Source organism: Oncorhynchus mykiss, chromosome 4 (genome assembly GCF_057628025.1).
Source record: "Oncorhynchus mykiss isolate SJ-2025 chromosome 4, ASM5762802v1, whole genome shotgun sequence".
In the NCBI taxonomy this organism is placed as follows: Eukaryota; Metazoa; Chordata; class Actinopteri; order Salmoniformes; family Salmonidae; genus Oncorhynchus; species Oncorhynchus mykiss.
This window is the reverse complement of record NC_143025.1, coordinates 46,605,787-46,630,194: the sequence shown is the minus strand read 5'-3', so window position 1 is coordinate 46,630,194 and position 24,408 is coordinate 46,605,787. Positions and strand designations below refer to the sequence as shown.

General features: G+C 44.0%; 1 protein-coding gene across 1 annotated transcript; it reads left to right on the top strand.

Annotated features, from left to right (window-relative positions):
• Positions 1-6,104: 6,104 nt before the first annotated feature.
• Positions 6,105-11,387, top strand: LOC149984035 (uncharacterized). Its single transcript, XM_090232174.1, has one exon. It carries the CDS (start codon positions 8,342-8,344, stop codon positions 8,798-8,800), a length of 459 nt encoding a protein of 152 aa, XP_090088300.1. The 5' UTR covers positions 6,105-8,341; the 3' UTR covers positions 8,801-11,387.
• Positions 11,388-24,408: the final 13,021 nt, after the last annotated feature.

Genomic DNA, 24,408 nt, shown 5'->3' with positions numbered 1-24,408 from the left:
TAATATGCAGCATCATCTGGATATGTATATAACAAAAGTTCAACATTCAACTTCTGCTTTCATTTCTGTCAAGCCATCTACACATACCATTTCTGTCAAGCCGTCTACGCATACCATTTCTGTTAAGCCGTCTACGCATACAATATGACGCATAAGTTCGATAAAGTCAAGGTACCCACCACACCAAACACACTGCAACTGCCTCTGCAACGCAATGCTGAAAGGCAAACGAAGCGTTTCGTTGGAAACGTATGTAATTGTGTACCAAAATGCAATGATGCTGTCGAAGCGTTTACATTGAAAGCGTTTTTCCCACCCTGAAAATGTCAAATAATAACAATATTAATTTACTATGCACAAAAATGTTATCCCCATTGATGTACACAAACCCTAAATTGCTAATGCTATGTATTGGCCAATGAGAGGCTTTGAATTCATTTGCACTCCCCAGAAGGAGCAGTCCTCTATAAGATTAATGTAATTCTACAGTATTTCAATTTAATGTTTCAAGGACAATATTATATGTATTTAAGTATTTGTTGTTGTTGTAGCGGGGACACTAAAATTAGCACTTTAAAAAAATAAATATTTTTTCTCCCCAATTTCGTAGTATCCAATTGTTAGTAGTTACTGTCTTGTCTCATCGCTACAACTCCCGTACGGGCTCGGGATAGATGAAGGTCGAGAGTCATGTGTCCTCCGAAACACAACCCAACCAAGCCGCACTGCTTCTTAACACAGCGCGCATCCAACCCGGAAGCCAGCCGCACCAATGTGTCGAGGAAACACTGTGCACCTAGGAACCTGGTCAGCGTTCACTGCGCCCGGCCCGCTACAGGAGTCGCTAGTGCGCGATGAGACAAGGATACCCCTACCGGCCCAACCCTCCCTAACCCGGACAACGCTAGGCCAATTGTGCGTCACCCCATGGATCTCCTGGTCGCGGCCGGCTGTGACAGAGCCTGGGCTCGAACCCAGAGTCTTAGACCACTGCGCCACCCGTGAGGCAAAAAAATAAATTATATATATATATATATATATATATATATATATATATATATATATATACTTTAAGGAAAATGTTTGCAATTATTTTTTTCATTTTTATGTTTAGCTCACATAATATACTGAATAAAAATATAAACGCAACATGCAACAATTTAATGGAATTGTTGCATGTTGCGTTTAAGGAAATCAGTCAATAAATAAATTAGGCCCTAATCTATGGACTTCACGACTGAGAATAGACATCTGTTAGTCACAGATACAGTTGAAGTCGGAAGTTTACATACACTTAGGTTGGAGTCATTAAAACTTGTTTTTCAACCACTCCACACATTTCTTGTTAACAAACAATAGTTTTGGAAAATCGGTTAGGAGATCTACTTTGTGGATGACACAAGTAATTTTTCCAACAATTGTTTACAGGCAGATTATTTCACTTATAATTCACTCTATCACAATTCCAGTGGGTCAGAAGTTTACATACACTAAGTTGACTGTGCCTTTAAACATCTTGGAAAATTCCAGAAAATTATGTCATGGCTTTAGAAGCTTCTGATAGGATAATTGACATAATTTGAGTCAATTGGATGTATTTCAAGGCCAACCTTCAAAGTCAGTGTCTCTTTGCTTGACATCATGGGAAAATCAAAATAAATCAGCCAAGACCTCAGAAAAAAGATTGTAGACCGCCACAAGTCTGGTTTATCCTTGGGAGCAATTTCCAAATGCCTGAAGGTACCACGTTCATCTGTACAAACAATAGTACTGTCAAGATCTGACCATGGTTCTTTTGTGTTTTCTTTGTTTTAGTGTTGGTCAGGACATAAGCTGAGTGGGCATTCTATGTTGTGTGTCTAGTTTTCCCGTTTCTATGTTTGGCCTAATATGTTTCTCAATCAGAGGCAGGTGTTAGTCACTGTCTCTGATTGGGAACCATATTTAGGTAGCCTGTTTTGTGGGTGGTTGTCTTCTGTCTTCGTGTGTCTGCACCAGACAGAACTGTTTATTTTTTTTTATTTTTTATTTTTTATTTATTTATTATACATTTGTAGTTTTGTATTTTATAGTGTTCACGTTTATCGTCTTTATTAAACATGATGAACACTAACCACGCTGCGCTTTGGTCCTCTCCTTCGTCCACAGAAGAAAGCCATTACAAGTATGCGTGTATAAACACCATGGGACCACGCAGCCGTCATACCGCTCAGGAAGGAGATGCGTTCTGTCTCCTAGAGATGAACGTACTTTGGTGCGAAAAGTGCAAATCAATCCCAGAACAACAGCAAAGGACCTTGTGAAGATGCTGGAGGAAACAGGTACAAAAGTATCTATATCCACAGTAAAACGAGTCCTATATTGACACAACCTGAAAGGCCGCTCAGCAAGGAAGAAGCCACTGCTCCAAAACCACCATCAAAAAGCCAGACTACAGTTTGCAACTGCACATGGGGACACAGATTGTACTTTTTGGAGAAATGTCCCCTGGTCTGATGAAACAAAAAGAGAACTGCTTGGCCATAATGATCATCGTTCTGTTTGGAGGGAAAAGGGGGAGGCTTGCAAGCCAAAGAACACCATCCCAACCGTGAAGAATGGGGGTGGCAGCATCATGTGTGGGGGTGCTTTGCTGCATGAGGGATTGGTGCACTTCACAAAATAGATGGCTTCATGATGGAGGACAATTATGTGGATATATTGAAGCAACATCTCAAGACATCAGTCAGGAAGTTAAAGCTTGGTCACAAATGGGTCTTCCAAATGGACAATGACCCCAAGCATACTTCCAAAGAGGTGGAAAAATGGCTTAAGGACAACAAAGTCAAGGTATTGGAGTGGCCATCACAAAGCCCTGACCTCAATCCTATAGAACATTTGTGGGCAGAACTGAAAAAGCATGTGCGAGCAAGGAGGCCTTACAAACCTGACTCAGTTACACCAGCTGTGTCAGGAGGAATGGGCCAAAATTCACCCAACCTTATTATGGGAAGCTTGTGGAAGGCTACCTGAAATGTTTGACCCAAGTTAAACAATTTAAAGGCAATGCTACCAAATACTAATTCAGAATGTAAACTTCAGACCCACTGGGAAAGTGATTAAAGAAATCATTCTCTCTACTATTATTCTGACATTTCACATTCTTAAAATAAAGTGGTGATCCTAACTGACCTAAGACAGGGGATTTTTACTAGGATTAAATGTCAGGAATTGTGAAAAAATGAGTTGAAATGTATTTGGCTAAGGTGTATGTAAGCTTCCGACTTCAACTGTACCTTAAAGTTGCCCTCCAGTGGCCCCCACCACTCCTCAAGCCACATCTGGAACACCAAGACAGACAGACAGGCTGGCAGACACACAAACACACACACACAGTCCGAGAGCATAGCAAAATAGACAAATGTAAAACAAATGTTGTCATTCATAGGTTGCACCTCTGTCACTGTGTCACGTCATGCCATTGTTTTCAACATTCTCAGTGTCTAGTGAAGTTTGTCAAAAATAGCGAGCTAGCAATGCTAACGTTAGCTGGCTAAAATTCGGTGGTTTCCACGCAATCTCAAGTCAATCTGGTGATAACATAATTATGACAAAAGTTTTCCTACTAATTATTTGCCTCCTTTTGCATTCTATTTCCAAGCCACTGTAATGCACTTTTAATGAAATCATTGACATGTCACGCCTGCTCCCGCTCCTCCTCTCTGGCGTTCGAGGGCACCTGGCTGCCCATCATTGCTGCCCATCATTACAGCTCATCAGGCTCACTTCCCACGTCATGCCTCAGCTGTTTCATCAGGCTCCCACGCCTCAGCGGGATCGTCAGGCTTTCACGCCTCAGCCGGATCGTCGGGCTCCCATGCCTCAGCAGGCTCATCGGGCTCCCATGCCTCAGCCAGCTCGTCAGGCTTTCACGCCTCAGCCGGATCGTCGGGCTCCCATGCCTCAGCAGGCTCATCGGGCTCCCATGCCTCAGCCAGCTCGTCAGGCTTCTACGCCTCAGCCGGCATGTCCAGCACCCATGCCTCAGCTGGCCCATCAGGCTCGCCCAGGTGGGAGTGGGGGGTACTGTCACTCCTGTTCCCGCTCCTCCTCTCTGGTGCACGAGGGCACCAGGCTGCCCATCATTACGCATACCTGTGATCCCTGTGTCAGCATTATTGTCGTTTTGTTTTCCCCTGTCCAGACACTGTCTGTATACTGTTCCTGTCCGTGTTTCATTAAATGTTCTCTCCCTGTACTTGCTTCCCGTCGCCAGCGTCTATCCTCACACATTGAGTAAAATTCTTGATCAGTCAGACATGCTTCTCAGATAGGGGCTTGCTTGCTACCTTAGTGATCCCCTCGAGAGTAGCTCATTTCAGTGCATCATTCATATAGCTTGCTAGTTGGCTGTGTTAGAAATGATATAATCATAATCATGTTCGCTAATTATTTCTATGCACATTCCAAATGTGAAATTCCAAGACAAAAAGGACACTTACCTAATCTTGTTCCCAGAGACTTTAGCACAAATGTGCACTCCATGGGGCTCTAAAATATGAAGTAAACACCTGACTGTTTTGGGTCACCAAATATCCCACTTGGATGCATTTAAGATGCATTAGTTTATATCCATAAAGCTGCCATGTCGCCCCAGTTGATCAAGAAGGTATAACGCTATGTCAAGGAGGTCCAATTTTTCCCCTGTCTGTAAGGCCTTAGAGAACTCATAATTCTCTGCAATGTACGTAAACTAATGACAACACCATCTATTTTGCTCAAGGATACAAACCGAGGAGAAAAGAAAAGTTGATCAACTCAAGCAAACTGGCCATAATGTCAACCTGTGCATTAGAGGAAGCCAAGCTTGCCAAGTAACCAGATTATTTTGTAAAAATAACGTCTTTCTCTTTATAACGTCATCTTTCTCATAATAACTAGATCTTTCTTGTTATAGCGTTATCTTTCTCGTAATAACGAGATCATGGATTATTGCTTTATAATGACTTTTTGAATTATTTCGTAATAACGTGACCTTCTCATAATAATTAAATAATAATATATTTATCTGAGTGGCAGCAGTACTTCACCTTAGTACTGAGTGTAGCCTACAGGTGATCAAATAAACACTTTAATTGTCTGCACATGTTTGTGAATCGTTGCATTATTCAATAGTGTTATATGTTTTAGAATAATAGTTTGTGCTTACTAGTTAGTGGCTACTGTGATATTTATGGTCAATTTGAGCTGCGGACCAAGAATGTTGAGTTGCCAGCCAAAAGGAAAGGTAAGGTAAGGATGTAATGTGAATTGAAAAGTATACATTTATTTCGTCACTCACACTCTACTTCATATCTTGTAGTGGGAATAAGGCTAATGACAGAGGTTCGGTTAAATTGCAGGCACAATATATTTTTTTGCTTTGAGATATGAGGTTTTTCATTTGATTTATTTTACTATTTTAATCACAATGAACTTTTTCTCAATGCAATGATTTAAACTAGCTCCACCTAAAAAAAAACACTATGCAGCGTGACATGGGGGAGGGTGGGCTGTCTCTACCTAACTTTAAGTTTTACTTTTATGCTTTTGTGCTACACCCCCTCTCAACATGGTTTGATCCAAATGCTTTAGTCTCCCGGAGACCTATAGAAGATAGTTTGGCATTACCACAAAGACTTCAGGATCTAGTCTATTCAGCATTATCATTAAAACGTGATAAGTTAAGTTGGACCACTAATTACATACTCACACCATGGCGCTTAGTAGAAAAGGAATCGATCACAATACAGAAGTGGCATGCTCAGTCACCAATTTTCCACAATCATTCCGTTCTTTCTGGAGGTATCCCCTTTTCATTCACTCAATGGGAGGATAAGGGGGATCATATTTTGGACGATTCTTTTAGAGATTAAGTTTTGCAAGCTTTTAATGATCTTAGGGCTAAATTTCAATGACCTGATAAGTCTTTTTTATTTTATCTACATTGAAGATCAGCATGCAGGCATATGGTGTCCCTTAGGGCTCATCCATCCCACAATATAAATGACAGAATATTAGATAGACAAGGTAACTCAAAGGGTTTGGTTACTAATTCGGGGAAGAATATTCATCTTAATGATGAATTCTATCTTGGTGAGAGTTTGAAGCTGTGACCATTTTGAGAGGTCTGCTTCTATTAATTTATTCCTTGGAAATTCTTTGGTCCTAAGCTTAATGACATTATAGCAGATTTTGTCCAGTTAATGTTGTATCCAGTTGGGTGCTAAAATTATCAAATATAGAGAGTATATTTGGTCATTGTAACGCTCTGGGCGTAGTGGGTGCGAAGTCAGGCGCAGGAAGCAGAGAGTACAGGGTAGTGCTTTTAATTGCACACACGGTGAACATAAGCCACCCCACAAAACACAAGGCGCACACAAAACAAATTCCCCAAACACGGGAACTCAAACAGTCCAGAGAAAAGCCCACGAACGAAAACACGTCAACCTCAAACGTACACAGTAGCAACACAAAACAATCCCGCACAAAGAGCAGGCGGGCCTACTGGCTAACATAGCCCGACTAATCAGCATACACACAAAACAGGTGAAACCAATAAACAGAAAGGGGAAAAGGGATCAGTGGCAGCTAGTAGGCCGGTGACGACGACCGCCGAGCGCCACCTGAACAGGAAGGGGAGCCACCTTCGGTAGGAGTCGTGACAGTCATGAAGAAACAACATTATCAGTGAACAAAAATATGTAATCTGCATATAAGGATATGTGATGGGATGTATCATTAAAACTTCAAGGATAAATATTAGGGTGCTTTCTGAGTTTCGGTGTTAGCGGTTCGATCGAAAGAACGAAGAGCAAAGGCGAGATGGGGCATCCTTGGCTATAGCCTCTGGATACGGGGAATTGCGTAGAGCAATTATCCCACTTGTGGTCACCATGGCAGAAGGATTTGGATATAAAACTTTAATCATGCCGATAAACTCCTCTCCTAAATTAAGGTGCTCTAATACTGAACATATAAAATCCCACTCTAACCTATCAAATGCCTACTCCATGGAGTTTTAATGCCATTAGTAGCATGATCAACATGTAATAAATGACACACATTATCTGAGGCTAGTCGAATTTTAACCCTTGTGTGGTGTTCGGGTCTGTGGGACCCAATTTCAATGTTTACTGAAAAAAAAAAAAAATTCAACCTGAGACTCATTGGCCTTGGCTCATTTTCTGTGAAGGAAGACATTTTCATTGACTGCACACTGTGCACCCCCTGTAACGTTGTGCGCTGAGAGTCGGGAAGCAAGTGAGTCAGGGAGTGAGTGTTTTAATAAATAAACGTAACATAATATAAAACACAAACAACGCACAGACATGACACAGAAACAATGACGCCTGGGGAAGGAACCAAATGGAGTGACATATATAGGGCAAGTAATCAAGGAGGTGATAGAGTCCAGGTGAGTGTCATAATGCGCTGATACGCGTAACGATGGTGACAGGTGTACGCCATAATGAGCAGCCTGGTGACCTAGAGGCCGGAGAGAGAGCACACATGACAGTACCCCCTCCCCGACGCACGGCTCCAGCGGCAGGACGCCGACCAAGATTACAATCCTGGGGATAAGGAGCGGACCGGTCACCTCTGCTAAGGCATGGGAACCTGTCAATCCAGCTGAGGCGCGGGAGCATGGCAACCTTGAGGGCTGGAGAGAGAGCATACGTGACAGTACCGCCTCCCCAGAGCATTTATGCTCCAGCCACAGGACGCCAACCACAGGGACGATCCCGGGGATCAGGAGCGGACCGGTCGCCTCCGCTGAGGCGCTTAAACCTGAACTTGCACAATTGGTGGCTGACTAATTACCTTTTTGCCCCACTGTATATTACATATGTGGTGTTCGGGTCCAGGGTAATACAAGTGTTGAAAAGTGTGTGTGTAGGTGAAAACAAGTAAAAATTAAACAAAAGGGTTTGCTGTGTGCCTTCACTCTGTCTTCCTCCTCCCTGGGCCTGCTGCTTCAACATAGCACCAAGAACCTGTCTGTCTCCCTGCCTGTCTGCCTGTCTCCCGCTTTTCTCACACTCTTTACCCTTTGTTATGTGTGAAACTACACAATGTCTTGCAGGAACCTCCACAATGTTATTACAATACATTATTTATTTTTTAAACGCAGTATTTTCCGAAACTCTACCGCAGCCAGGTGCAAATCTGGGGAGGGAAACAACAAATAAATAGCTTTGCATGTGTGGCTCCTTACCACAATCAATCAGTATGGCAAAAATAATCTCTGCTCAGAGGGCCTTAGAAATCATTTTTGCAGAGAGAGAAGCTAGTGTGGAAGGAGCATCTTGCACTTTGGAAGATGAAGAATTTTCTGAATATGAGGATAATTTCTCTGTCGATTCGGAGTCTGACAGTGAGTTGGAAGAAGAGGATAAGATTAATCCTCAGCATGCCCCAGGACCAGCCCATCAGTAGCAAGCCCCAGGACCAGCTCATCAGCAGCCAGCCCCAGGACCAGCTCATCAGCAGCCAGCCCCAGGACCAGCTCATCAGCTGCCAGCCCCAGGGCCAGCTCATCAGCTGCCAGCCCCAGGACCAGCTCATCAGCAGCCAGGACCAGCCCGTCAGCAGCCAGCCCCAGGACCAGCTCGTCAGCTGCCAGACCCAGGACCAGCTCGTCAGCTGCCAGCCCCAGGACCAGCTCATCAGCTGCCAGCCCCAGGACCAGCCCATCAGCAGCCAGCCCCAGAACCAGCTCATCAGCAGCCAGGATCAGCCCGTCAGCTGCCAGCCCCAGGACCAGCTCATCAGCTGCTAGCCCCAGGACCAGCTCATCAGCAGCCTGCTGGAGGAGAAATATGGATGTACATTTTTTTATTTATTGAATGGTCTTCTTGCCAAAGTAATGAGCCACCACGCATGGCTGCCAATGTGATAAGGATGCAACCAGGGCCAACGTGGATGGCGGTTACTCATGTGCAGGACACAAAGTCTTCTTTTGAACTGTTCATCCCAGACACCATCCAGAAAATCATACTGGACTGCACTAATTTGGAGGGAAGGCGTGTTTTTGGAAGGAGATGGACCAAACCCATTTACATACATACTTTGGGGTTCTTATCCTTGCTGGTGTTTTCAGATCCAATGGGGAATCCCTGTGGGATGCAGAAACGGGCAGAGAACTTTTCTGTGCAACGTCTCTGGAAAACTTCCACATTATTTCCAGGATTATCCGTTTCGATAACCAAGACACCGGACCAGCTCTGTGGCAGACAGACAAACCAGCTGTAATCAGGTCAATGTGGGACAAGTGGGTGGACCGCCTTCCCTTGTTTTACAACCCTGGGCCCAACGTTACTGTTGATGAGCAGCTTATGCCATATAGGGACCGCTGCCCTTTCAGGCAGTACATATTGTCTAAACCCACAAAATATGGAATCAAGATCTGAGCTGCCTGTAATGCTACTTCAACATACGCGTGGAACTTGCAAGTGTATACGGGGAAGCCAGATGGAGGCACCCCTGAAAAGAACTAAGGGATCCAGGATGTCCTGGATGTGGCCACAACGTCACATACTATAACCTTTTTACTTTGCACAAGCTGGGACAGGAGCTCCTCAAGAGGAAGGTGATGATGGTAGGAACAGTACAAAAAAAACAAGCCAGAGTTCTGTTAAGGGATTTTTATCAATGATGACTAAATTATGTATACATACATCAGGACTATGACTAAACAGAATACTATTATGTTATGGTATGGATGTATGATTCTTATTATAATCCTAGTACTGAATATAATGTGTGTAATTATAATCAAGAATTTGAACAAAGACTGTCTGTTCCTTGGTAGAAACGAATGAACTTATCTGTAACGGTTTTCTTCATCTGAAGGAGAGGCGGACCAAAGTGCAGCGTGGTGGTTATTCATGTTTTTAATAAAGACAACTATACATGAAATAACTAACAAAACAAGAAATGTGCAAACTCAATACAGGCCTATCTGGTGCAGAGACAGGAACAATCACCCACAAACACACAGTGAAACCCAGGCTACCTATGTATGATTCTCAATCAGAGACAACTAATGACACCTGCCTCTGATTGAGAACCATACTAGGCCGAAACATAGAAATAACCCAAAACATAGAAAAACAAACATAGACTGCCCACCCAACTCACGCCCTGACCATACTAAATAAATACAAAACAAAGGAAATACAGGTCAGAACGTGACATTATCGTCAGACTGGCTAGAATGCTTATCTACACAGGGAGAAGAAAGACCTTGGGCTGGTAGTAAATTATCTAAACCGGTGATGGACGATGTGGGAAGGCTTGTGAACTATACTGCCATTGTATCGGAGTGGAGGAGGGACAGTTTAAAACCTATGACGTCATTTTTAGTTTATAACCTGTTGTAAATTGTACCATGTTCAGTACTCTCGAGAATAAACGCTATTGATTGATTTTGAGACTGGTCTCTGTCCATTTTATGCAACTAAGTATCTTACAAATGGGAATGGGCAGAGTGATTACTTGAATTGGTTAATAAACATATAGGAATTAAGTTCCACTAACAAGTTCCCACCTCAGCTGTTGAATACACGGAACAGGCCTATCAATTCCTCTAAGTTTGTGTTTACGGCCGACAGGTCCCTAGTATCCTATGTGCCAAAGAAAGGCAAAAAGGTGGAATAGGGATGGGAGAATATGTGGCCAGGAACATCAGGCATTGGTAAGACCTCAAATCCAGAGGAGGAAACATATCCCAAGGACCCCAGCTTCTGCAGTCATTGTGAGGAGGATTTAGGAGGAGGATGCTGGTTCCCCATCCGCCCGACCCACAGAACCAACAACTCCAATACCGGAAGTAAGTGTGAGTGATGTTGTTACATGTGTGTGTGTTGCATGTGTGTGTGTCTGACTCTCCTACCTTGGCCTGCTGTAACTATCTATGTGAGTGAGTGAGTGAGTGAGTGAGTGAGATGTTAGTAAAATTCCTGAACTAAGTGTTTTCATCATTCTAGATTGCAGCCGGTAGCAACAGGAGGAAGCACTGCGATGTTTGTCCACCCATGTCTTGATTATAAGTGAGTTTTGTTTACAATTACAAGCAATGTGATCAAGCAGAGGTAAATGGCAAATATTAACCATGTATGCTGTCTATATTGCTTGTAATTGATATAAGTCAACATCTAAGTATCATGTATTTTCACATAAATTGTTATGGCTGTATTGTTTTAACAACCCAATAATGTTGTGGGTCCATCTGACCCACAAACATTTGGTGAATAACAAAACCATGAACACCACATATAAGGGTTAATAAACCCTGTCTGGTCGTGATGCACTAGTGTAGTCATATTAGATTCTAAACAGGCTAAGAGAACTTTAGCATACAATTTAACCTCAGAGCACAACAATGACAAAGGTCTACAGTTACCAGTTAGAGTGTGATCTTTATTGGGCTTCGGACGTACCACAATCATTGCAGAGTTTACATTATTATGAAACGATTCCTTTTCAACAGAAGTCCAAATCATATTATGTAAAAATTGGCCTAATTTATCCCAAAAGGGAAGGTAGAAATCTGGGGGAATCCCATCCAAACCAGAGGATATACCTTTTTTCATCTTTGTTAGTGCCTCTTTAAGTTTGTCCATTGAAATGCGTTTCCCAAGGGATTGTGATTCTTCATTGGAAAGGTAAGGACAAATTCAACTGAGGCATATTTATCCAAAGTAATATCAGATTTACATGGAGTAGAGTTAAAAGAACCAAACCGCATTGATTAGCAAAGAATTAGTTAACAATCATTTATGTGCTTTAATAGCTGTAATATTAGAGCATATCTCCCTGTTTCTGAGTCTCATTGCGAAAAGATAACTAGGTTTAGCTCCATTAAAATAATAGTTCTGTCTGATTCGATGAATTAAGAATTCTGCCCTATGTCTGAACAAAGAATGAAGTTCTAACTTGACTACATCTATCCATTTCTTTTTGTCATCAGAGTAAGAGTTTGGTTGTTCTCGTTCCTGATTATCCAAATATGTTTCTAGTTTGTTAATTGTTCTCATTCTGGTTTTATTAAGGTGAGATGTAAATGACACTGAGAAGTTCCTGATGAATTCCGTTATAGAGTTCCATTGTCAGGTATGCGTAAATGGCTGTAAGAGAGTCAGGTGCAGGAGAGCAGATATGGTGTAGCCAACGGAGCCTTTTATTTAGGCGAACCAAAAGCACACCAAAGTGAACACGAAATAACAATACGGGTTAACATAACCCAGCGCAACAGACTACCGTGCGCATAACATGAAACAGAATAAACAATACCACACAAAGACATGGGGGGAAACAGAGGGTTAAATACACAACACATGTTGAGGGAAATGAGAACCAGGTGTGTGGGAAAACAAGACAAGACAAATGAAAAATGGATCTGCGATGGCTAGAAGACCAGCGATGTCAACCGCCGAGCACCGCCCGAACAAGGAGAGGCATCGACTTCGGCCGATGGGAGAACCTTCCAGAAAGACATGCAGGTGACGCAACAGTGAAACAGGCTATATTACCAACAATGATGAGACAGCCTACAGGGAGGTAGTGAGGGCCCTGGTGGAGTGGTGCCAGGAAAATAACCTGTCCTTCAGCAAAACGAAGGAGCTGATCGTGGACTTCAGGAAACAGCAGAAAGAGCACTCCCCTACCCACATCGATGGGACAGCAGTGGAGAAGGTGGAAACCTTCAAGTTCCTCGGTGTACACATTTTTTTTTTACCTTTATTTAACTAGGCAAGTCAGTTAAGAACAAATTCTTATTTTCAATGACGGCCTAGGAACAGTGGGTTAACTACCTGTTCAGGGGCAGAACTTGCAACTTTCCAGTTACTAGTCCAACGCTCTAACCACTAGGCTACCCTGCCGCATCACTGACAATCTGAAATGGTCCACCCACACAGACATTGTGGCAAAGAAGGCACAATTTCCCCTCTTCAACCTCAGGAGGCTGAAGAAATTTGGCTTGTCACCTAAAACCATCACAAACTTTTACAGATGCACAATTAAGAGCATCCCGTCGGGCTGTATCACCACCTGATACGACAATTGCGCCACCCGCAACGGCAGGGCTATCTAGAGGGTGGTACGGTCTGCCCAACGCATCACCGAGGGCACACTGCCTTCCCTGCAGGACACCTACAGCACCCGATGTCACAGGAAGGCCAAAAAGATCATCAACGACATCAACCACCAGAACCACGGCCTGTTCACTCCGCTATCATCCAGAAGACAAACTTTCCGCTAGATTGTCAACTTGATTCAAAATGATGATTGCTAGCATACTAGCTAAGATTTTGAAAGTATGATGTTCACATGATCAGTCCAATCAAAGCTACGGTAGATATAACGTGATTTGACGTCATTTTATCTGTGGCCAATGACCTTGAGCCTTCTTGGACGGGCACTTTTAATGTACATCTATGTCGGCACCCAGGGGGCTTGAATTTTAGATCTCTACCCGTAGATCTTGCAGTGATGTAGCGTCCCCATAAGTGACAGAACACTGAGCCAATCACAGCGCAACTAGAGAACATTACCAACCCTTATGCTCTGTATTTTCCACTGGCTACCTCACCACCACAGAAACCACTAAGCTAGGCTGAAACACCTGCATTTTGGAGCTATGCTGCTTTATTAACTCAATGTTGTTGTTTTTTTACATAGTTTGCAAACTGATACAGTGGGGCAAAAAGTATTTAGTCAGCCACCAATTGTGCAAGTTCTCCCACTTAAGAAGATGAGAGAGGCCTGTAATTTTCATCATAAGTACACTTCAACTATGACAGACAAAATGAGAAAAAAAATCCAGAAAATCACATTGTAGGATTTTTATGAATTTATTTGCAAATTATGGTGGAAAATAAGTATTTGGTCACCTACAAACAAGCAAGATTTCTGGCTCTCACAGACCTGTAACAACTTCTTTAAGAGGCTCCTCTGTCCTCCACTCGTTACCTGTATTAATGGCACCTATTTGAACTTGTTATCAGTATAAAAGACACCTGTCCACAACCTCAAACAGTCACACTCCAAACTCCACTATGGCCAAGACCAAAGAGCTGTCAAAGGACACCAGAAACAAAATTGTAGACCTACACCAGGCTGGGAAGACTGAATCTGCAATAGGTAAGCAGCTTGGTTTGAAGAAATCAACTGTGGGAGCAATTATTAGGAAATGGAAGACATACAAGACCACTGATAATCTCCCTCGATCTGGGGCTCCACGCAAGATCTCACCCCATGGGGTCAAAATGATCACGAGCAAAAATCCCAGAACCACACGGGGGGACCTAGTGAATGACCTACAGAGAGCTGGGACCAAAGTAACAAAGCCTACCATCAGTAACACACTACGCCGCCAGGGACTCAAATCCTGCAGTGCCAGACGTGTCCCCCTGCTTAAGCCAGTACATGTCCAGGCCTGTCTGAAGTTTGCTAGAGAGCATTTGGATGCATTGGAAGATTGGGAGAATGTCATATGGTCAGATGAAACCAAAATAGAACTTTTTGGTAAAAACTCAACTCGTCGTGTTTGGAGGACAAAGAATGCTGAGTTGCATCCAAAGAACACCATACCTACTGTGAAGCATGTGGGTGGAAACATCATGCTTTGGGGCTGTTTTTCTGCAAAGGGACCAGGATGACTGATCCGTGTAAAGGAAAGAATGAATGGGGCCATGTATCGTGAGATTTTGAGTGAAAACCTCCTTCCATCAGCAAGGGCATTGAAGATGAAACGTGGCTGGGTCTTTCAACATGACAATGATCCCAAACACACCGCCTGGGCAACGAAGGAGTGGCTTCGTAAGAAGCATTTCAAGGTCCTGGAGTGGCCTAGCCAGTCCCCAGATCTCAACCCCATAGAAAATCTTTGGAGGGAGTTGAAAGTCTGTGTTGCCCAGCAACAGCCCCAAAACATCACTGCTCTAGAGGAGATCTGCATGGAGGAATGGGCCAAAATACCAGCAACACCTCTGTCATTGCCAACAAACGGTATATAACAAAGTATTGAGATAAACTTTTGTTATTGACCAAATACTTATTTTCCACCATAATTTGCAAATAAATTCATAAAAAATCATACAATGTGATTTTCTGGATTTTTTTTCTCATTTTGTCTGTCATAGTTGAAGTGTACCTATGATGCAAATTACAATTGGTGGCTGACTAAATACTTTTTTGCCCAGCTGTATGTGACATGTATCAATGTCAAAATAACATGCAAAACAGGCAACAACAACAGCTAAATACAGTTGAAGTTGGAAGTTTACATACATCTTACATCTTAGCCAATTACATTTAAACTCAGTTTTTCATAATTTCTGACAATTAATCCTCGTAAAAATTACCTGTCTTAGGTCAGTTAGGATCGCCACTTTATTTTAAGAATGTGAAATGTCAGAATAATAGTAGAGGTAATTATTTATTTCAGCTTTTATTTCTTTCATCACATTCCCAGTGAGTCAGAAGTTTACATGCACTCAATTAGCATTTGGTAGCATTGCCTTTAAATTGTTTAACTTGGGTCAAACATTTTGGGTAGCCATCCACAAGCTTCCCACAAGTTGGGTGCATTTTGGCCCATTCCTCCTGACAGAGCTGGTGTAACTGAGTCAGGTTTTGTAGGCCTCCTTGCTCACACACGATTTTTCAGTTCTGCCCACAAATGTTCTATAGGATTGAGGTCAGGGCTTTGTGATGGCCACTCCAATACCTTGATTTTGTTGTCCTTAAGCCTTTTTGCCACAACTTTGGAAGTATGCTTGGGGTCATTGTCCATTTGGAAGACCCATTTGTGACCAAGCTTTAACTTCCTGATGTCTTGAGATGTTGCTTCAATATATCCACATAATTTCCCTTCCTCATGATGCCCACAACATGATGCTGCCATCACCTTGCTTCACGGTTGGGACAGTGCTCTTTGGCTTGCAAGCGTTCCCCTTTTTCCTCCAAACATAAGGATGGTCATTATGGCCAAGCAGTTCAATTTCTGTTTCATCAGACCAGAGGACATTTCTCCAAAAAGTACGATCTTTGTCCCCATGTGCAGTTGAACATTGAACGTTCTATGAACGTTTGAACATCTTGGCCATGTACTGTTATAATCTCCACCCGGCACAGCCAGAAGAGGACTGGCCACCCCTCAGAGCCTGGTTCCTCTCTAGGTTTCTTTCTAGGTTCCTGCCGTTCTACAGAGTTTTTCCTAGCCATCTTGCTTCTACATCTGCATTGCTTGCTGTTTGGGGTTTTAGGCTGAGTTTCTGTATAGCACTTAGTGACATCGGCTGATGTAAAAAGGGCTTTATAAATACATTTGATTGATGTTCTATTAACATTATATTTCCATGGAAATACATGGGTAGCCATGAGAAAGACCCCCCCAATAGTGATCGAAGATCGCTATAGAGCGCAATTGGGCGATGTAGGCTTGTACACAATCTCCCAACCTTAACACACACACATTCTCTCTGTGTTGTTACAGTAGGCTAATGTATGTCAATGGTTTTAGGAACAGCAGTAACATTCGGCAGGATTTAGGCTACCAACTGCCTGGCCAGTTGTAGCTCAATCTTGGGTGCAATGATCACGTTCCCGCACTGACTGACTATGTGGAGGCTCATTGATTTAACGTTACGTTAGCCTACACGATACACCAGTAAAGTAATAAAATATGTAGCTGTCTGCTATATTAGCCACGACTTACCGTTCTTTGTGCAGCTTCAAATGTCGAACAAAGTTGAAAATTGTTACGCCTCCGTCTGTAATTTTCTTCCCGCATGTTTTGCAAGTTGCAATCCGTTTTTTGTTGATACAGCGTCGTCTTTATATCCGAAAATAATAATTTGGGGTATCATCTTTCCAAGGGCTCCATCTGAATTCACCTGTCGACGTTCCTCTGCACTGCCACGCACAACTTTTTCTCAGCTGGTACAATTTGATTGGCTGCTGTCCGGTTCAAAATGTAATCCGTTAAATGAAGAGTTGATGCGCTGCACACTTTTTTAATAGCATAATTTTTTATATTTGGGCTAGGGGAGGGTATCAAGTCAGGCCGAGTCATAAGGCTCAAGTCCAAGTCAAGTCACGAGTCATTGGTGTTAAAGTCAAAGTCGAGTCCAAGTCATGTGACTAGAGTCCACACCTCTGGTTCTTGGGCATAACAGGAGGTTGCTGATGGGAGGACGGCTCATAATAATGGCTGGAACAGAGCAAATGGAATGGAATCAAACAAATGTAAACCATGTGTTCAATGTATTTGATACCATTCCCCTTATTCCGCTCCAGCCATTACCACAAGCTTGTCCTCCCCAATTAAGGTGCCACCAACCGCCTGTGTTAGGCATTGTCTTGGGCCATTTGCTATGCAGCCAGACGTGACAGACACCCGCAGTTAATGCGTTTGCTACCCAATTGCTTTGTTTTTGGACCTTAAAAAACAAATAGCTGTTAGAGAACAAAGAGGCTTGTGCTATGTAACGCTCAGTTTCGTTATAATTTTTGCACAATGCTGAACTGAGAGCGTGTCTTAAGGCTCTTATACCATGGGCTGGAGGGCAATTTCAAACTTAGTTTACTGGAGCCTTTACACTCAGTCTCATTCTGTTTATGCACTTGACGAGTGATTCATTTCCTGGCATGTTGTTTATGGCGGCAGCTGTCATGTGACCAGATCTGCTAATCATCTTCATGCTGCTTTTTACTGGTCAACCCAAGGACAATTCTCACTAATACACGACGATCACTGTTTTGAAATAACCAACCTGGACATCTGACGAATCACATGTCCATTAACAGTTTAAAAAACACAACTATTAAAACAGTACCTTTTGGCCCAAGCCCAGTCCTCACAACTACCTCTCACAGCAGTACCCATCCCTATTTTTATAATTTTACTCTTCACTCTCTCTTCACGTCTTACCTTTCTGTTTGTTTTTCATCTAATATCTTGTTAATCGATTTTCTATATTCATTTTTTAATTTGATCTTGAGTTTATAATGTAACGTTTGATCTTTTTTATGTATGATGTTTTCTTTTTTATGTGCTAAATAAATAAACTAACTAAACTTTGTGAGTTTTAAGGCATTGCAATGTTTGTGCTTAGGAAGGCTTCCCTGGAGTCTACACTTGCATGGCCCACTACATGGACTTCATCCAACAGACAATTCACTCCAACACCCAGTCTCCTGCTGATCTCTAGGTCGCCCTGAAACTCTGTCTGTTTATCACAGCCTTCAAATAGGTTTCTGGATTTTCAACCGTCAATAATATATCATACGGATAGAAGGTTAACATACTCATACAATTCTTCAATAGAATTCCAGGTTAATGGTTTTTATGATAAATAAAACAAGAGGAGACAATGTACAGCCTTGCCTGGTTTGTCTGTATAGTGGATAAATACATTAACTATGGTTGTAAACTACCCTTAAGGAATAACCACATGCTTTTTTATGTGAAAAATCACGATTTCACATGTGAACTCGTGAAAAAATTGTCATTATGCTACCCACACACACAGTGCTTTTAACATAGTGTTTCCAAATGACATAGCTGACACATATACATGACTACATTGTGTATGTTTATTGATACAGTAATTATTATTCAACTTGTCCTCATCAGGGATTTGAACTCAGAACGTCATAGTTCATGGCATTCTGATATTTTTGCTACGCCATTATGTCTATGTCAATAACTGATTTCCATTGTTTTCCAACACTTTGGACTTCGAAGGTGAATCTCAGCATTGTTATAAATACAACAAAAAAAAGTGATTATATTTATCCTAGTTATTCAGGAGTAACATTGAAACAGAATAATATGCCCCACCAACATTAGACAACTATACAGAAAACCCTCAAATTACTGAAATAAGTAAATGGAATCAATGGTGAGAGAAGATTAACTGATGAGTAAAATAGCAGTGTAGATGGCACTCTTTTGATAAGTGCAGAGATGTATTACAGGTAATGAATGTGCAATGGAATGCACAGCAGAAAGCTCAGTGCACCTTAAATCCAGAGGTTGTGAGTTCTAATCCCGGGTTGGGTCATGTCAGCTTACCACTTACCTTAAAACCACCATACCATTTAATTACTTTACTTATAATGGTTTGGGACAATTTGGGACCATCACGTGACGTCCTGACGACTGGTAAAACAAATGTCTTCTAACATGGTCCTCACCGTTATGGAAAAAAACACAGATTTTACTTGATCATGTGTTTCACGTGATCTTATGTTGAAGTTAATGTGATAAACTGTAATAACATGAAACTACACGTGATCAAATGTAAGCGCATGTGAAAACATGATCTCATGTGAAGTGTTCCAAAAACATGTTTTCACATGTAAAATGTCATGTGTGATTTGTTCCAAAAACACATTGTCACATGTCAAATGTGAAGTGTTCCAAAAACACGTTTTACATGTGAAATATCATGTGAAGTTTTCCAAAAACACGTTTTCACAAGATTTCACATGTAAAATGTCAATGTGATGTGTTCCAAAACATTTACTTTTAGGTCAATGTGATTTTTCAGCCATTCCTGAACAGAAACTAAATGCATAGGGGCAATACAAGAATAAGTGATCTAATGATTCTGTCTCATCGCAGCAAAATCTGCAGAGCAGAGGGGGTTGGTTGTATGCCCCATCTACATAACATTCTGTTGGTTGCAAGAATTTTGTATAATCATTTAAATTAAAAAACAAGTTTTGAATTAAGCGTTGTTTTGTGTATCAGTTCATAAACCATGTGTCACGTTCTGACCTTTATTTCTGTTTTGTATTTATGTAGTATGGTCAGGGCGTGAGTTGGGTGGGCAGTCTATGTTTGTTTTTCTATGTTTTGGGGCAGTTCTATGTTTTCGGCCTAGTATGGTTCTCAATCAGAGGCAGGTGTCATTAGTTGTCTCTGATTGAGAATCATACTTAGGTAGCCTGGGTTGCACTGTTTGTTTGTGGGTGATTGTCTATGTTAGTGGCTTGTGTCAGCACAGGTCTCATTTTGTAGCTTCACGGTCGTATTTGGTTTATTGTTTTCGTTACTCTTTTGCATAGTGTTCAGTCTTTCTTTATTAAAGATTCACCATGGACACTTACCACGCCGCGTATTGGTCCTCAGATCCATCTCGCCTCTCCTCTTCAGACGAAGAGGAGGACGGCCGTGACAGAATCACCCACCAACCAAGGACCAAGCGGCGTGGTAGAAAACAGCGACGACAGCAGCAGCAGCAGCGGCAGCAACAACAACAGCGGCCGGCTTCACAGGACTACACAACTTGGGAGGAGATAGACAGATGGGCCATCGACCCAGGGAGAGTGCCGGAGCCCGCCTGGGATTCGATGGAGCAGTGCAAGGAAGGTTACAGGAGAATGAGGTTGGCGAAGGCAGCACGGCAGTGCGACAGGTACGAGAGACAGCCCCAAACATTTTTTTGGGGGGGGCACACGAGGGGTGGAGCTAAGCCAGGTAGCAGACCTGCGCTCACTCCTCGTGCTTATTATAAGCAGCAAGATACTGGGCAGGCACCGTGTTATGCGGTTAAGCGCACGGTGTCGCCAGTACGTGTCCATAGCCCGGTGCGCTATAGGACAGCCCCCCGAGAGTGTCATGCGAGTGCGGGCATCGAGCCAGGGCGTATGGTGCCTGCTCAGCGGGTCTGGTCGCCGGTACGCAGTTTTGGCCCAGGGTATCCTGCGCCGGCTCTGCGTGCTGTGTCTCCGGGGCGCTGGGAGGGTGCAGTGCGTCCTCTGCCCGCGCTCCGCTCGTGCCGGGCGAATGTGGGAATGGAGCCTAAGGGAGAGGTGCGTGTAGTAAGCACTAGATCTCCCGTGCTTACCCACAGCCCGGTTCAACCTGTGCCTGCACTCTGGAGGGTCCGGGCTAGAGTGGTTATCCAGCCTGGGGAAGTGGTGCCAAGGTTGCGCACCAGAGCTCCAGTGCTCCCCCACAGCCCGGTCCTTCAGGTGCCTCCTCTTAACCCCAAGCCTCCTGAAGGTCTTCCCAGTCTGGTGGTTCCTGTGGCAGCCCCACGCACCAGGCTGTCTCTCTGTCTCCTCCCTGCAGGGGGTCCTGCCTGTCCGGCGCCGCTGCCGGAGTCTCCCGCCTGTCCGGCGCCGCTGCCGGAGTCTCCCGCCTGTCCGGCGCCGCTGCCGGAGTCTCCCGCCTGTCCGGCGCCGCTGCCGGAGTCTCCCGCCTGTCCGGCGCCTCTGCCGGAGTCTCCCGCCTGTCCGGCGCCTCTGCCGGAGTCTCCCGCCTGTCCGGCGCCTCTGCCGGAGTCTCCCGCCTGTCCGGCGCCTCTGCCGGAGTCTCCCGCATGTCCGGCGCCTCTGCCGGAGTCTCCCGCCTGTCCGGCGCCTCTGCCGGAGTCTCCCGCCTGTCCGGCGCCTCTGCCGGAGCCTCCCGCCTGTCCGGCGCCTCTGCCGGAGCCTCCCGCCTGTCCGGCGCCTCTGCCGGAGCCTCCCGCCTGTCCGGCGCCTCTGCCGGAGCCTCCCGCCTGTCCGGCGCCTCTGCCGGAGCCTCCCGCCTGTCCGGCGCCTCTGCCGGAGCCTCCCGCCTGTCCGGCGCCTCTGCCGGAGCCTCCCGCCTGTCCGGCGCCGCTGCCGGAGCCTCCCGCCTGCCCGGCGCCGCTGCCGGAGCCCCTTTGCCCAGAGCCCCTCTGTCCCGAGCAGCTGCCCCTCTGTCCCGAGCAGCTGCCCCTCTGTCCCGAGCAGCTGCCCCTCTGTCCCGAGCAGCTGCCCCTCTGTCCCGAGCAGCTGCCCCTCTGTCCCGAGCAGCTGCCTCTCTGTCCCGAGCAGCTGCCTCTCTGTCCCGAGCAGCTGCCTCTCTGTCCCGAGCAGCTGCCTCTCTGTCCCGAGCAGCTGCCTCTCTGTCCCGAGCAGCTGTCCCTCTGTCCCGAGCTGCCCCTCTGTCCAGTGGGGTCATTGAGAGGGGTGGTCATGCTGAGTAAGCCACGGAGGCGGACAATAAGGCGGACTAAGACAATGATGAGGTGGGATCCGCGTCCCGCGCCAGAGCCGCCACCGCGGACAGATGCCCACCCAGACCCTCCCCTATAGGTCAAGGTTTTGCGGCCGGAGTCCGCACCTTTGGGGGGGGGTACTGTCACGTTCTGACCTTTATTTCTGTTTTGTATTTATGTAGTATGGTCAGGGCGTGAGTTGGGTGGGCAGTCTATGTTTGTTTTTCTATGTTTTGGGGCAGTTCTATGTTTTCGGCCTAGTATGGTTCTCAATCAGAGGCAGGTGTCATTAGTTGTCTCTGATTGAGAATCATACTTAGGTAGCCTGGGTTGCACTGTTTGTTTGTGGGTGATTGTCTATGTTAGTGGCTTGTGTCAGCACAGGTCTCATTTTGTAGCTTCACGGTCGTATTTGGTTTATTGTTTTCGTTACTCTTTTGCATAGTGTTCAGTCTTTCTTTATTAAAGATTCACCATGGACACTTACCACGCCGCGTATTGGTCCTCAGATCCATCTCGCCTCTCCTCTTCAGACGAAGAGGAGGACGGCCGTGACACCATGTTTTTTTTGCAACCTGTATGGCGCCGCTGTCAACATTTATATTATATTTGTCGATTTATAACAAAAATATTTTTTGTAAATGTTGGGCAGACAAATAAGTTCCCGATCTTCTTCCACTTGCCTCCTTCCATTTTCGCAGTAATGCTGCAATAAGTTGGTTGTAATTATTGATAGCACAAACATTTCCCATATATTTTTGTTAACTGCACGTGTGACATAACTCCACCATTCCTAATATCATTAACAAAGATAATTCCCTAAAATTAAAATAAATCCATAAAATAATGTTTTTTTAAAAATCTATTAGTATATTTGACTTTAATAATAATATTTGTGGTAGTATTTGTTCTGTCTTTTCTGGGGGACGAAACTGGAATTGCAACCTTTATGTTTTATAAAGGGCGATATTTTGAAAATGGTTCCATTTTCAATTAACCAAAAGTGAGAGGTTGTAATCTGGATAAAGGGAAAAAGGCAAGGGGTGAGCCATTCTTACTAATCTACTGGATAACCAGTTGATGTTATGCCCAGGTGCTGCTAGCTTTTCTTCATCCCCCTATTCTTGTTCTCCTCCCACTCTCTCTCCTTACTTTATCTTTTAACCCAATGTTTACCCCCTCTGTCCCCCTCTCTCGCTCTCTCGGTCACTCTCTCATGTTCTCCAGGACCGTTGCTTGCCGATAAGGTCCTGCAGCAGCTGAGAGTGCTCCTCATTAAGTAGTGTACTTGCCTGGAAGCGTATCCTGTTCTCACCTCCAACATGTATGCAGGGTTCTGGGAGGGTGGAAAGGATACCTGTCAGGTACTGCATCACTTTAAGGAAAACACACAGTCTTACTTGTGATTTATCTTGTCCACTTTTCAGGGGGACTCTGGTGGGCCTTTTGTATGTCTCTCTGCTGGTCAGTTTGTCCAGGTGGGAATCAGGAGTTTTGGGAAAAGCTGCGGTAGAGAAGTCTTCCCTGCAGTCTACACCCGGGTGGCCCACTACATGGTTTTCATCCAGTAGATTGTTAACTCCGACACCAAGCTTCTGCTGAGGCCTAGGTCAACCTGAATGTTTATAATAGGACAGTGGTCCATTCCTCTTTTATATTCTTCTTTATCTCAGCTGAACCAAAATCTCTGACCTTTGTTTAAAGGAATAGTTCACCCAAATTCACAAATACAAGTTGACATTACAAATTGACAATTGTTTCCTTACCCTGTACGCAGTGTATGGACAAGGTATGGCAGCAAGCCATGCTTTGTTTTTGTTTACCTTGTGTGGCTCAAAGAAGTTACTGAGTCATGATATCGGGACTATTGACTTGGATTTACAGTGCCAGGTTAACAAAACCAACACATGATCGCTGTCATACCATGTTCATAGACTGATTACACAGTAAGGAAACCAATATGTAATTTTGGAATTTAGGTGAACTATCCCTTTAAATCATGCATCAATGTCCTTTTAAAGGCAGCATATTGGTACTGATTGTGAGTGTGACTTCTTGACTGTGACTATTCATACTGCAATAATTATTGAGTCAACTCTGAAAGAATCAACCTGTGTGTGAGTCTGTTGTTTTAACTGTTGTCAGTGTGAGGCTGATATTTTGTGACTGTTCAAATGTGGCATTCATTGCCGGTCAGTTGGCATCTACAATATTACTGTATTCCTTAGACGAATGTGCATCGTTCTTTTTCATGTTTTTATGGCTTCAGCATGTCATGCTGTGAATCCACAAGCATTTTCTGACCCTGCTGTCACATATAATGGTAGTTACACCCCCACCTAGCAGTCTCTTTAGAGCAGGCAGTCTGCCCGAACCCAAAACAGGATATCACAAAAGTGCA